The 15,681-nt window shown below is 43.2% G+C and overlaps 1 protein-coding gene across 2 annotated transcripts; it reads left to right on the top strand.

Annotated features, from left to right (window-relative positions):
• Positions 1-1,461: 1,461 nt before the first annotated feature.
• On the top strand, positions 1,462-14,691 carry LOC115171496 (serine/threonine-protein phosphatase alpha-2 isoform). 2 transcript variants are annotated; one of them, XM_029728378.1, is made up of 8 exons: positions 1,462-1,613; positions 1,881-1,989; positions 11,532-11,663; positions 11,929-12,159; positions 12,258-12,362; positions 12,634-12,857; positions 13,461-13,595; positions 13,780-14,691. In XM_029728378.1, the coding sequence occupies exons 2-8, from the start codon at positions 1,935-1,937 to the stop codon at positions 13,894-13,896; spliced, it is 999 nt and encodes a 332-aa protein (XP_029584238.1). In that variant the 5' UTR covers positions 1,462-1,613; positions 1,881-1,934; the 3' UTR covers positions 13,897-14,691. The 2 variants fall into 2 exon arrangements, with proteins under 2 accessions (XP_029584238.1, XP_029584237.1); XM_029728377.1 differs by having other exon boundaries at positions 1,463-1,613; positions 1,878-1,989.
• Positions 14,692-15,681: the final 990 nt, after the last annotated feature.

The raw sequence follows: 15,681 nt of genomic DNA, 5'->3' as shown, positions 1-15,681 counted from the left end.
TTTTTGCAAAAAAGTAGTGTGTACTTCCAGTAGTTAGCTACACCGCTACATCTCAAAAAAAGTAATTCAATACTGAAAACACTACCTAGATTCAAATTTAGTTCAACTACCACCAAGCTACTGCAAAATGAGGTTCACTACCCTGTCACACTTTATTTGGATTGTCTGGATAGTCCATCTTTAGATGCTCTACAGATGGTCATACTGACAACAAACTATCTGTTGATAAGAAACTGCTTGCTAAGGTTACGGTTAGGGTTAGGTTTAGAATAAGAGTTAGGGTAAGGGTTAGGGCCTGGGCTAGGGTTAGTAGATAGTTGAAATGTTACGGATAGTCTGAAGAGCATCTACAGATTGACAATAAAGTGTTACCCACTACCGACTACATGAAAAAATGAAAACAAAGGATATGTGAGTGAAAGATAAATTGTTTATTTTTGGTTGTATAGATTGAAGACATGAACAACAATAACAGCAGAGGTCTCTCAATACCATCATGAAACCATGAATCATTTGGAGTTCACACATTTAGGCTCTGATTCATAGTAAACATGTAGCCTATGATTCACTGTGAATTCAGTTGAAGTCACCCCCTCCCCTACCCCTACCTGTATCACAAGGCACAGAACTCACAATGTCCCACCCCATACCCCACACCCCCAAGGAAAAGTTTATCCCATACCTCTGTCGAAACTGTCTGACAAATAGAAACACAGTGAGGTGAGGGATGGATTTGGAAAGCTGGTAAAGAACAAGTAAGGAGGAGGATTGTGTAATATTGACCTGTAATGGAGGAACGTGAATTTGTGGAGATTATGGGAAGGAATGAGGAATGTCGGGAAAGAGATGGGTTAGGGTTGCACACATCCACATATTACCTTCCCACAAAGTTATACACTACACACGACACACTAAACTACTACATTATTTGAATATTCTGTGTAGTGATAGGGCAAAAACCAGGACCAAGTTTGGGAAACCCTAGCCTCTAAACTAATGCAAAATATTCCTTATACTTTTAACTTCTAACACACGATGGCAGTCCTTGCCGGTACCGACCCCGTTGGCGTCGGTTTCCACTAGATAGCACAGTCACAAAGTCGAAATTGGCTATATCGTAAAAATCATTGAAAACATGCTTTTCGGTCTTAATTTAAGGTTAGGGTTGGGTATACGGTTAGCAGTGTGGTTATGGTAAAGGCTAGGTCTAAAATCAAATTTTAAGAAGATACATTGTAGAAATAGGCGGAGTTTCTGACTTTGTGGCTGTGGTAGTTATTTATACTTCAGTAGTGGTAACTAGTGACGACCGTTGATGTCATCCGTAAAACAGCTGGAGGTGGGGCACCAGTGTGTGACGGATGTACAATGTATCCAATCGAAAACGACAACATGGGTTCAAAATCAAGCAGTGACCCAATCATCATTGAGTAAATCTAAAGCTCGCCTTAGTGTCAACCCCCCTCTCTTCTCGCTTCCCCTGAACAACACGGCCCTTTTTAAGTTCAGTGGGGGAAGAGAAAGGGGGACTCTGAAATACGAAGACAAAAAGACACAAAACAGACCTGAAAAGGCCCTGTCTTCTACACGGGAAGACTATTGTCAAATCAAAGGTTGATTATATGTTAACATTTCGTATTTGCATCATTCATTATTGGCTAGCTATAACTAAAGCGGGTAGCTTGGTTTGTTAGCTAACTAACATCGGCTAGCTAGCTTGAACTAACTAGCTAGCTAACTCATTTAGCCAGCTAGCTACAACACGGAAGGGAAAGTAAAGCCAAATGACATTTTTCCCTCAATTTGACATAACAAAATATAAGCTGCCTAGTTGTTTGTTTAACTTGATCGGTACTTGTTTTTTTGTCTCATCGAAGAAGCAACACGAAACGAAGGTCTTGACTGCCTGAACCACGACAAAAAAAATAAGTAAAATGGCGGAGCCGGACAAATTAAACATCGACTCCATAATACAGCGTCTTCTGGAAGGTGAGGATTTGCACTTAACTAGGAATCAAGCCACTTAATTTGATTAATTACGAATCAGTTGCTATTTGGATATTTGTATTTTCAAAGAAGCGTCGGAATTCTAACGATGTCTGGTGTATGTTAGCAGGCTTAACGTCAAGTTAGCTGTTCTCTTTGAAACGATGTGTCCGGGTTAGAGCTCGAGATAACGTTACCTAGGTCTACGAATTAGTAGGGCAAATGAGAGATGGATGGCTGGCTTGCTGCTTCAATCTTTATCACTCGGCCTGAAGTGCCAATTTTGTTGTAATATTAGTATTAACGGCAAATCATTAAGATGACAAACACGGCTATTTTACGATGGTGCTGTGTTAGCTAACTAACTCTAGCTAGCTACTGCAACGTTAAATGTGTTCTGTCTGGTGTATGCTGTTGTAATAATGAATGCAAAGCTAGCCAGCAACGTCGGTTAGTAGGTTTTGTTTACCATTCGTTTCTGTTTCCTGCATCCAATCTTTCCATAATGTCGTTTTTTTGCTTGCCAGTATTTAGCTAGCTATGTCTAACACACACCGGTTGTACAGTAGCCTAGGCAGACGATAGTACAGCTCTAGCGCCCATGTACTATCGTCTAGGTTGGATGTGCATTCCCGGTAATACACTAGTGTCCCCCTATGGATCGGGGGAAATATGCTTACTTTATTTTTGAAACCCAATTTCCCACCACAATTGTTTATATTTTTGGACAATCTAACATGTTGCACACTATGTTCAACCAAGAATGTGCAATATCCTAAATTGTCCGAAAAGACAAACTGTTTCATAAAGTATGCATATTTTCATTTTTAATGCCCATTAAAGCTAGTTAAGGAGGAAAGTGATATATTTGCAGCCTGAATGGAGGATGCTGTATGTAGGAGCAGGCCCATTGCAATTCATGCCTGGATGAGGGAGAAGCATACTTAAGCATGTCTTTCAGGGCTGCGGATGCAATTATCATGTGCTGAAAGCGTGCTTGCTGAAGTAATAACTTGCTTTTATTGTATAAATGCAAGCTACAATGGGTTTAGCCATGTCATTAGTGGTTGGTTACACAGAGTGAAGGGCACCAATGGGTCACACTTGCTTTCATTCGGTACAACTGTTTCCACCATGATAATGTACTGCTGTGATACTCCAAATTCCATGGACAGGAAACATCAGTGCCCTGGTTTTAGACTCTTATCTGTCTAAAGAAGGCCAATGGCCTTTACTACATTATAAAGTAAAGGGAATATCCAGATTTGGGTTTGTTTTTCATTGGCCAAGTAGCTTATAGCAGGGGTGAAAGTTGTGCATACTGTAAACACTAGAGGTGGAAACATTATGGCACATTACATTCTCTGCGATCCCAGTAGATTTGTAATGTAATGAAGTGTTGCTTCCGTCCCTCTCCTTGCCCCAACCTGGGCTTGAACAAAGGTCCCTCTGAACACCACCAACTGTCACCCAAGAAGCATCATTACCTATAGCTCCACAAAAGCAGTGTCCCTTCAAGTGCTAGGGAAACAACCACTTCAAGCTCTGAGCCAGCGGGCTAGTAGTAATTGAACACTACTAGCACGCACCGCTAACTAGCTAGGTATTTCACATCGGCTACCGAAGCATGAATAGTAGAAATATGGGCAGACTTGGGGAATGTGAGGGACAGTGTTGTTTGCAAGTAGCAGGCCTAGTGTCTTTCTCTTGGGTTTTTACTCTGAACACATCTTTTGTTGTGGGCAGCTTATGGTCGTATTGATGGATTAAAACGATTCCGCTATCCGTGTTTCTGTTTGTGACCACCACACCACTCTTGGAGTATTGTGGACGTTAATGACTGTTGAATAATATGTAGGTGTTAGTGTTTGGTGCATGGGAGAAGCTGTCTATACCACACAGGTTTGCCTACCCTCAGTCCTGGCCACTCCTTAGATTTATGATGGCTTCTATAGTAACAGATATGAGCCTTGGGGACTGTGTGCGTACATGAGGGGGGCAGAAGCAAACTTATATGTATGATAAATGTTGCGTAATGGGAGACCTGAGGCTGTCAGACCAACATAAACCCCTCCAGCTACTAAATCTGCAGGGGCCTTCCGCTGTAATGAGCACAGTGGCTGAGCCAGACATGAGCTTCTGCTGGCCTGGGAACAGTTCAGAAAACAGGAAGTGGGGCATTCTGCTGCTCTTGGAACTTGTCTAGTTAGATTTAAAAAATGTCTCTCTCCAAGTCTGGTCTAACTGGTGTAAAAATCACATCAGGTGTTCAAACACCTGGATCTGCTGTTTTTGTTCTTTCCTTTTTGAAATCTATTGATCTAGATGTATACAGATTATTACCGTATCAATTTATAGGCTATCGCTTATTTCTGTTTTGACAATTATTGACTGTAATGGTACTGCAGTTAACCTAGACATTTTCACATGTCTGTTTTCTCGGTGTTATCACTCCTCTACATCATGGTAATAGCGGTGCATCATGTTGTAGGGCTCCACCACAGATAGAACAATAATCCAGACATTTCATCGGATGTATAAGTGTGAAGCATCCGATTGACACTTCCACTCACTACCTAATATGGTGATGAGAGAAAGCCCAGTGGCCTGCAGTGAGACAAGATGGAACGAGATGGATTTTTGCCGACATCATGATCATTTTCTCCTCGATGAACATTTGACCTCAACACAGTTTTCTGTTCTCAAAGCTAGAATCCGTTATGAAGAGTGGACTAAGTTTTGGAGATTTTACCCTTTGTCAAAGTAAAACAATTAAAATGTTGTTTAGAAGGAGTGCAAGGGCAAATTGAGTTATTGCACACACTTCAGAGTAGGTGTTCCTTAATGGAAATATGCAAATATATGGTAGAACGCACGCAAATGGGACCTCTCTTGCTTGGCTCTGCCCACTCCTTGCTTGTTCTGCCCACTATGACTCATTTTTTCCCATAGACCACAGCCTGGCATTTCCAATCTTGGGTTAGTTATAACAAATCTTTGGCTCCACCATGTTGTCTGTCTCCAACTGTTTGAACAACATACTAGCCTGTCCACTTTGTTTCCCACAATGAAATCAGGTAGGGGACTGTGGATCGGTCTCTGTTCGTACGTTAGTAAAAACGCCATCTCAGACAGCACTGGCCCGAGTTTGATGAAACTTGGGTAAACGATGACACTGATTGGCCCAAGGCAGGAGCTATAGTAATTAACTGAAATTTTTGGAGTCACACCAGAGAGGAAGAGGTGAAGCAAGAGGGATAGCTGGGCCCAAAATCTGTCTTCTCCAGCAGATGGTGTTTTTATATTTTTCGCACGTTAACTGAGGTGTTTTTGTATGGAGGTCAATGCTTTGTCTTGGCCAGGTCGCAGTTGTAAATGAGAACTTGTTCTCAACTAGCTTACCTGGTTAAATAAAGGTTTAAAAAAAATAAAATATATATATATACATGCATACATGCATACATACATACATACACACACACACACACACACACACACACACACACACACACACACACACACACACAAACACACAGTCGTATGAAAAAGTTTGGGCACCCCTGACAATTTCTATGTTTTCCTTTTATAAATAATTGGGTGTTTGGATCAGCAATTTCATTTTGATCTATCAAATAACGATTGGACACAGTAATATTTCAGTAGTGAAATGAGGTTTATTGGATTAACAGAAAATGTGCAATATGCATCAAAACAAAATTAGACGGGTCCATAAATTTGGGCACCCCAATAGAAAAATCACATCAATATTTAGTAGAGCCTCCTTTTGCTAAAATAACAGCCTCTAGATGCTTCCTATAGCCTCTAATGAGTGTGTGGATTCTGGATGAAGGTATTTTGGACCATTCCTCCTTACAAAACATCTCCAGTTCAGTTAGGTTTGATGGTTTCCGAGCATGGACAGCCTGCTTCAAATCATCCCACAGATTCTCAATGATATTCAGGTCTGGGGACTGGGATGGCCATTCCAGAACATTGTACTTGTTCCTCTGCATAAATGCCCGGGTAGATTTTGAGCAGTGTTTTGGGTCGTTGTCTTGCTGAAATATCCAGCCCCGGCGTAACTTCAACTTTGTGACTGATTTATTCAACATTATTCCCAAGAATCTGCTGATATTGAGTGGAATCCATGCGACCCTCAACTTTAACAAGATTCCCAGTACCGGCACTGGCCACACAGCCCCACAGCATGATGGAACCCCCACCAAATTTTACTGTGGGTAGCACGTGTTTTTCTTGGAACGCTGTGTTCTTTTGCCGCCATGCATAACGCCCCTTGTTATGACCAAATAACTCAATCTTTGTTTCATCAGTCCACAGCACCTTATTCCAAAATGAAGCTGGCTTGTCCAAATGTGCATTTGCATACCTCAAGCGACTCTGTTGTGGCGTGTGTGCAGAAAAGGCTTCTTCCGCATCACTCTCCCATACAGCTTCTCCTTGTGCAAAGTGCGCTGAATTGTTGAACGATGCACAGTGACACCATCTGCAGCAAGATGATGTTGTAGGTCTTTGGAGGTGGTCTGTGGGCTGTTTTTGACCGTTCTCACCATCCTTTGCCTCTGCTAAGTAGTTACAGGTATTCAAATCAACAGAATGACAAGGGTGCCCACATTTTTGCATAGCCTATTTTTCACATCCGATTTAATTTCATACAACTTAATATTGCTACACTAAAAATCTTTGTCTGGACAATACACCAGTACTCAGCTTTTATTAGAAAATGAATGGCATGCCACTGTGATCATTTTCTGTGACGACAGAGTAAATTATTATGCAGCTTCAGGGGTGCCCAAACTTTTTCATACGACTGTGTGTGTGTGTATGTGTGTATATGTGTATGTATATATGTGTGTGTGTGTATATAATATATATATATATATATGTATATATGTGTGTGTGTGTGTATATATAGTATGTTTGTATATATATTGTATATATGTGTGTATATATATATATATATATGTATGTGTCGTCCTCGTGGACTCGTCCGTTTCCATCCTCCATTTTCAGAACAAATGTGTGTGCCCCTCTCCCACTGCCTGTGATTTTATTAGGGCAGAATATATCTTTGTGAAAGCACTACACTGAACGAAAACATAAATGCAACATGTAACAATTTCTAAGATTTTACTGAGTTTAGAGTTCAAATTAGGAAATCGGTCAATTGAAATAAATTCATTAGGCCCTAATATATATATATTTATTTATTTTAAATGGGTGTTGAATTTTGTTAACAAACAATGGAATGGCTTATTTGCTACTTAATTGATCAAATAGAAGTTTCATAATGTTTTAGTTGTTAGTTTTTATGCTCTTTGCACATTTATAAAACAGGCTAGACAGCTAGTAGACTAGACAGGGTCTGATCTGTGCTAAATTTTGGGAGTTGAGACATAAAAAGGGTATCGTTGGAAAGGTTCACTTTTCTATTACAGTAAAATATCTCGAATGTGTTTCGGTGTCCATATGAATAATTCTGTTGTACCAAACCTCAAATGCAAATAGCCAGTTGAAACGGCTTGTTCTCATAGAGAAAGAAGTATTCTCAACTTTGTTGTTGTGAGTGGCAGGGGGAGAGGCTTGGTGTGTGTGTGAATGGGAAGGTGCACACAGCACTGGAGTAAAAAGACAAGCAGACATAAACGCTCATAAAAATGGGAGAACTTTATTCTTGAGATGCATGGGTTTGGAATTTCGCGCTAAAATGCACATTCAAATTAATTAGATATATCGCTCAGCCCTAGCCCCTTCTGACTTTGACTTGATGGCTGGATGAGTGTGTTGTGGAAACCGTGTTATACTCTGTCCATGATAAGGTTGTCTGACAAGTTCAGGAAAAAGAAGAAAAAAACAGCTGTACTGGCAGTATATAGCGGACCTTTTTTCTCTTGCGGTGTGGCAACTCATTACAAGGCAGAGTGTTTGCCTCTGTCGTGAGAGTTGTCATAATTAGCCTATCACATCATGTATGGCATTTTCTAAATTAGTTTTGAAGTCTTGGCCAGTCCATAAACCATCACCTGTGGCTTTTTGTCCATCCAATCCTGCTGTATTTCTATGATGTAGTGACAGGCCAAGGTAACTGCATTCTGGTTGCTTAATCACTCGTTTGTCAGAGAATGGTGACTGACCGCCATCGACCTTTAGCTGCACCATGTACACCTTAACACATGGGCCAGCCTGATGACAATGTTTGCAAACCAGTTAAATGTGGTGACGGTATGACTAGTTTCAATGGGATTGACCATCAGCCTCCTGACCTGTACATCTGAACGGTCAGTCCAGGCCGCTACTACCACCTCCTGTCACCATCTAAGAGGATGTCCATATCAGCCATGGACATATCAGGTGGGGAATCTGAAGCCAGCCAACTGTTGATTCCCAATGGCTTTCCTATTGTGCTTGTCCAACTTTTTCTTTTCTATCCCGTGACCAGTAAAGCGGAAAGCCCTTTGTCTGACTCCCTCCCCATCCCCCACGCCCCTTCTCTAAGCTCACTGTTGCCATTGGCCATGTGGCTAACTTTAGAGTAAGCTCTGTCATGGCTTAGCCGACCCTAATCCAGGTTTAAAGTGACAAGCAGCACTACCCTATTTATACCCACATTTCACTCTTTAGGGCCAAGGCCTGTGTTGCTGCCCAAACATGACACTGCTCATTTAGATCTATTGCTGAGGTCCTACCTGGAAGTCCTTGTCCGTTTCCATCCTCCATTTTCAGAACAAATGTATGTGCCCCTCTCCCACTGCCTGTGATTTTATTAGGGCAGAATATATCTTTGTGAAAGCACTACACTGAACGAAAATATAAATGCAACATGTAACAATTTCTAAGATTTTACTGAGTTTAGAATTCAAATGAGGAAATCGGTCAATTGAAATAAATTCATTAGGCCCTAATCTATGGATTTCACATGACTAGGAATACACATGCACCTGTTGGTCACAAATACCTTACAAAAAGGTAGGGGCATGGATCAGAAAACCAGTCAGTATCTTGTGTGACACATCTCCTTCGCATAGAGTTGGGCGGCAGGTAGCTTTAGTGGTTAGAGCGTTGGGCCAGTAACTGAAAGGTTGCTGGTTCGAATCCCCAAGCCTAATGTTGTCCCACTCCTCTTCAATGGCTGTGTGAAGTTGCTGGATATTAGCGGGAACTGGAACACGCTGTCGTACACGTCGATCTAGAGCGTCCCAAACATGCTTGATGGGTGAGTTGTCTGGTGAGTATGCAGGTCGTGGAAGAACTGGGACATTTTCAGCTTCCAGGAATTGTGTACAGATCCTTGCGACATGGGGCCGTGCATTATCATGCTGAAACATGAGGTGATGTCGGCGGATGAATGGCACGACAATGAGCCTTACGATCTCGTCACGGTTTCTCTGTGCATTCAAATTGCCATTGATAAAATGCAATTGTTTGTTGTTCGTACCTAATGCCAGCCCATACCATAACGTTGACATCAGCAAAATGCTCGCCTACACAAGGTGGTATGCAGTTGTCAGTACGTCCAACTGGCCTCACAATTTTTCTAAAACAATGTTGGAGGCGGCTTATGACAGAGAAATGAACATTAGATTCTCTGGCAACAGCTCTGGTGGACATTCCTGCAGTCAGTATACCAATTGCACGCTCCCTCAGCTTGAGACATCTGTGGCATTGTGTTGTGTGATAACTGCATGTTCTCTAGTTTGGTATTTGGCAAGGTCAGCATCGTTCACTTTGAGCTGTCAAAGCTTTGACAAGTGTTCAATTAACCCCGGCGTGTGTTTTTGTAAAGAACACTGTCTGCACCCAGCTTGTAAAGCAGAATGTCACTGAAGGGTTTCAGGCAATTTTATTGTTCTGCTCTCAAGTGTATCGATACCCCATTTAGCTTCAGCAATTACAGTACCAGGTGCATGATGGAGCACAACAAGTGTCTCTGGTTGAATATTAGAAGGTTTTCTATTGATGCTTGTTTGTCATTGCCTTGTTCTCCTGTGATGGTTTATAGAGCGCTGGCATTGGACTTTTCACCTGCGCCTAGGGAAGACAGCAGAACGTGCAGGAAAGGGGGTGGAATTGATTCTGTGACACAAACAACCCTGATGCGCATTCTTGCACAAGTTCCCCCGTCCATCATGAGTCACTGCAATACACTTACTACATGCTCCGTTATATCCTTGCCTGGAGCTTGTCATGCAAACAGGATTTCTGAATAATACAGTCCTACTGTTGTATTTGTTTGACTATAGATGTGCTGTTGTGGTGATCCCATGCAGCTATAGTGAAGGTTTTAGTTTGGGAGGAGTGTTGAGATTGAAGTAGGAGCCTCATCCAGCTGATCATATTAAACCTGTACTTGACCTGCAGCGCCACAAAAGCCTCAAGCTGCCCTGCAAATCATGCCAACATACTTATGAGTATTCCCTGCTCCAGAGCTACAATGGTGCATTAACTACATTAAACATTTTACCAATTTGTGGCTCCAGTAGAGCTGATCACCTGTCTGTGTTGATCATTGAACACTTATCATATCAGTTGCACTGTGGATTTGCACCTCTGCTTGATAAACACTTAACATTTACACAGCCACAGGGTGGGTTTTCCTTTTCCTGGTAGAATGTGTGTAAATGTCATAACTAGCTACTATACTCAACAAACATGTAATATTCTTGAGATCCAGTGAACAGAGTTAGGGGACAGCCAGGAGCATACCTCAGGAAGATGCTCAGCGCAGCACTGTGCATGTGTCCCTTGTGACCTGACCACATCTCAGACTTGCCTGCTACTACCATCCTGCTACTACCATCCTGCTACTACTAGCCTGCCGTGTGGTCAGAGGCGGCCTAGCAACGTTTGCTGTCAGTTCACATGCTACCAGACTGCATGCGGTGCACTTGTAACCAGAGAGCTCTGAAGTTGGCCATCAATGATGTGTTTATTTAATTGTGATTTAGGCCTACTTTGATTTGAAGGGCAGTGTATTTGATCCTTGTTTGAGTCGTCCACCCTCTGAGTACAGTGTGAGATTCGCTGCGTGTGCCTCTTTCCGTTGCAGCCTCTCTGTCCTGGTTACATCAGCAGACAGGCAGGTGGTGTGTTCATACGTGCTTTTGGGGCTGGGTGCACACTGCACACATTTGTTCAGACACATAGCCAGGTCTGTACCTTCTGCTGGTGCTCAGTTCAACACTGCCATCCTCATCCCCTAGCCTTGAGTGCTCAGAAACAAAGACCCCAACCCCCTTTTCATTTAGGTTTCACGCTCTGTAACCTTGAGATTCTCACATCAAATAGTTCATCCTCCTGGCTTGTGCTGTGTGAGCAGATTCACCTTGGCTCTGCAGTATGCTCAGGGTTGTGCTGTCAGCGGGGCCTGTGATACTGATTGGTTTCTCTGCTCTGGTGTACTGTGTGTTAGATCTGTGGCTGTGCTATTTGTGTATGTGTTGTTTCCATGGTCTTGGCCTAGCATGTTTGTTCCAGTAAGCGCAACGTCAGTCCTCACTCTGTTTCCTCTGTCTTTCTCTCTCCTCCAGTTAAGGGCTCTCGGCCAGGCAAGAACGTTCAGCTGACAGAGAACGAGATCCGTGGCCTTTGCCTGAAGTCTCGCGAAATCTTCCTCAGCCAGCCAATCCTGCTCGAGCTTGAGGCACCACTCAAGATCTGCGGTGAGTCATATTGGATAAGTTACGATGGCTGAAATTGGTTTCATAGTAATTAATGTCAGTGTAGCAAAGCAGCTGCGCCTCTGACACATAACTGATAGTGAAAGCTCCAAGGTTTCACAACATGACTGTCTGATTTACTGTAGAATTCTAATCTCTAATTGCCTTTGCTATCTCAGTCCAACGGCCTGTATACACACACAGATCTAATGTAGTCAGGGAGGGTGTGGTAGTGACTGACTGGCCACCTCTGTGCTGCCCCCTGCAGGTGACGTCCACGGTCAGTACTACGACCTGCTGCGGCTGTTTGAGTATGGAGGCTTCCCCCCAGAGAGCAACTACCTGTTCCTAGGGGACTACGTGGACCGAGGGAAGCAGTCCCTGGAGACCATCTGCCTGCTTCTGGCCTACAAGGTCAAATACCCAGAGAACTTCTTCTTGCTGCGCGGCAACCACGAGTGTGCCTCCATTAACCGTATCTACGGCTTTTATGATGAGTGTAAGTGCCGAGACGAGAAGCTGGAACACATGCTTAACAACAGGAGACCGGAACACACAGAGTAAAGCCATTTAGTAATGTCCCCTGCTCCTCTTTAGGTAAGAGACGGTATAACATCAAGCTGTGGAAGACGTTCACAGACTGCTTCAACTGTTTACCCGTGGCTGCCATTGTAGATGAGAAGATCTTCTGCTGCCATGGAGGTGGGTGGTGTATGCTTGCATGGTCTGAGTGTGTGGGTCTTTTCTCCTGTGGGCCTTATCAATAAGCACTTGGTGGCCCCATGATCGTTTGGATTAATCAGTGTTTGTGGTGGAAGATGACTCGTGTATACACTATACGGTCGATAAGAGGTGGTAGTTATCAAGGTGTGATTTCAGATATTATTGTTCTTGTTGGTAGAAGACAGTATCATGGCAGTCATCATTTATTTGTATGGTGATGTAATGTTTCTGTGTGCTATGTTCTGTCCAGGCCTCTCTCCAGACCTCCAGTCCATGGAGCAGGTGCGCAGAGTGATGCGACCCACAGATGTGCCTGACCAGGGCCTGCTGTGTGACCTGCTGTGGGCCGACCCAGACAAAGATGTCCTGGGCTGGGGCGAGAACGACCGCGGGGTCTCTTTCACATTCGGGGCAGACGTGGTGGCCAAATTTCTGCACAAACATGACATGGACCTTATATGCAGGGCACATCAGGTAATGGCTTAGCTCAGTGGCTTAGAGTTTTGGATGGGGGTTAGGGGCTGGGAAGAGAGTATTTTGCGGGACACTGTCAGACCAATGGTAGTGTTGGAAGAATAGAGAGATCTTGTTATTAATCAGGGAAATCAGATGATCAAAGGTCATTGCACCTACATAAAATATTGAAGCACTTTTTAAAAGCTGGAATCCTTAATTGGTGACACTGCCACGTCTGTTTGTGATATTACAACAACAACAGAAGTTGCTGTAAACAACAAACCCTATTTTTTCCTCTGACATCATTGCACGCGCGATAGAACAGCAGAATATGTACTGCAAGTTTTTGGTCCATGCTGCCGAAGAAGACTCCTCCGTTTCACAACACAAACAACAACAAAGGTGCTGGGGTGAACAGTGGCTCTGTTTCCCCTGATGCGGATTCCATCTTTAAAGCGTGTCATTTTGTGTTTTTACTGGCGATGGAGGTTGTGTTCATTTAAGATGGTAACTCCTCTGTTTGAAATGTACTGATTGCCCTGCAGTTGTTGGTTATCCACTCCTGGTATTTTTCCTGTTTATTTTTCATTGCGTTCTTACCTCTTTCATTCCTGTCCTTAGGTGGTAGAAGACGGTTACGAGTTCTTTGCAAAGAGACAGCTTGTTACTCTGTTCTCTGCCCCTAACTACTGTGGAGAGTTTGATAATGCCGGTGCCATGATGAGTGTGGATGAGACCCTCATGTGTTCCTTTCAGGTGTGTACTCCTCTGCTTTTCTCTCTGCCCCTTTTCTCTCTCCTTCAGTCTGGCTGTTCCTGTCTGTCAGTCTAGATTTTTAAGCTCTGCCAGTCCTCTGTCTTACCTGTTATGTGCTGCAGTGTTCAGTCTGTAGGAGTATATGTATATTTATAGCTGTCTAAAGAAAGCCTCTGTTCTTCAGATTCTCAAGCCAGCGGATAAGAAGCTCTACTCTTATGGTGGAGGTGGAGGAATGGGATCTGGACGCCCTGTCACCCCGCCACGGAATTCCGCCAAAGGCGGAAAGGCCAAGAAATAACACCCACTGGACCCCCCCTCCCTGAACCAAGCACCCCCCCCCACACTCTTTCTCTACCTCCCTACTTTTTCCCTCATCACCAAACAGCAACAAAGCAGACAGTACCTAGGGTTCGGTCCTCTTTTTCTCTGATACTGTTTTTAACTGTTTGTGTGTATGTATGTATGTATGTCTGTGTGTGTCTGAAAGAGAGGTTTATTGTATTCTGTTTGTATGTCCTTCCTTTCCCCTGCTCTGTTCTCCTGTCACCTTGTAGATGAAATTGGTCCTTCCTTTCAGTGATGTAAATGCACACCTGGGGGGGGGGGGGAGAAAGGAGCCTTTACTGTTTGTTAGGGCCTTGCACTGTTTTGATGCTCAACACAAGCTTTTGTACATCCTGTTTGAGAGGTGTGTGTCTCTGTGTGTGTGTGTATGGAATGGGGTCAATCTGCATGGTCAGATGGTAACAACGGCACACACCACACACTGAGAGCACAGGTGGATATGTGCAGATGGACCCTTTTAGTTTATGGATTCACAAAGATCAAGAAGCGGACACGTTTATTTTTTTTTCTCTCCCAAAACCAATGATTTGAAAATGCAATCATGGATGTGAAATAGTTTTGCTTTTCTGTTTTTTTTTTTTTTTTTTTGTAGATGCATAAAAAAAGGTTTGAATCCTTGAGTTTTAGTTTATTTGGAAGCCGATGATTAATAAAGAACCATTTATTTAAAATATTCCATCACACTGTTCACTATGTTCACCTCACCATTGCTTTGTGATTTGTTTATATATTAAATTCCTCTAACCCACGTGTCAAACTCATTCCACAAAGGTTTACGTTTCCATGGGATTTTGCTCCACCCTTGTACTTGGTGGATGAATTAAGGTCACTAAATAGTAATGAATATCAGGGATCCCGAGTGGCTCAGCGGTCTAAGGCACTGCATCTCAGTGCTAGAGTCACTACAGTCCCTGGTTCGATTCCAGGCTGTATCACAACCAGCCGTGAGTGGGAGTCCCATAGGGCGGTGCACAATTGGCCCAGTGTTGCCCGGGTTAGTGTTTGGCCGTCATTGTAAAGAATTTGTTCTTAACTGACTTGCCTAGTTACATTCGGCCCTCCATGCAATGAGTTTGACACCCCTGCTCTACCCCCTTTGTCATTCCCACTTGCTCTTCTCTTGTCTGAACGGTATCGAAAGCTTTCTTTGTTCAGGGTGGGATGTTGGCATAAGTTGCTGGCTCCAAGAAATACCCATTTCCTGTACAGCATTTTGGGGTCTTTTGCTTAGCTATTTTCTATCATCTCCTTTCCTTAAAATGTGTTCTCCTTGCCCCTATCCTTTAAACAAGGTCAATATTCATCTCTGGTTCTCACCCCCATCTTCCATATTCTGTCTCCCATTTTGCTCAGCAGTTTCCCTCTGGGTTCTGAGTAGTCAAAGAATGTCATATCTCAATTCTCACCCCACTTTGCATCTGCCCCCCCACCCCTTACTCAGCTCATGTTTTTCTCTTCTCTTTTATATTTAAAGATGTGTAACAACTTGCCAGACAGCATTAATGCTCATTTCCTGTGCTGGGTTCTTTCTCACATTTTAGTAGCTAGCTCATATCTGCTTCTAGTGCTCTCTCCTCTCCACTAGGTGGTGCATTTCATACAACACTCACCATTGCGTCATCTCACTGAAGACTGGGATCAGGAGTACTGTACATTCAATGTGCCCCCAACAGTACTGAGTGCATTCATGGTGTATAGGCGGCAGTATGTTTTTTAAAGAGCACATGGCTCAAGGTTT

Source organism: Salmo trutta, chromosome 32 (assembly GCF_901001165.1).
Source record: "Salmo trutta chromosome 32, fSalTru1.1, whole genome shotgun sequence".
Lineage (NCBI taxonomy): Eukaryota > Metazoa > Chordata > Actinopteri > Salmoniformes > Salmonidae > Salmo > Salmo trutta.
The sequence above is the reverse complement of the archived record's forward strand: the minus strand, read 5'-3'. Positions and strand labels throughout refer to the sequence as shown.

Coding starts and splice junctions, on each gene's coding strand:
- LOC115171496 (XM_029728378.1), top strand. CDS start 1,935: ATGGCGGAGCCGGACAAATTAAACATCGACTCCATAATACAGCGTCTT. Junction 12,160..12,257: donor CTACGGCTTTTATGATGAGT/GTAAGTGCCGAG, acceptor GCTCCTCTTTAG/GTAAGAGACGGTATAACATC. Junction 13,596..13,779: donor CCCTCATGTGTTCCTTTCAG/GTGTGTACTCCT, acceptor TCTGTTCTTCAG/ATTCTCAAGCCAGCGGATAA.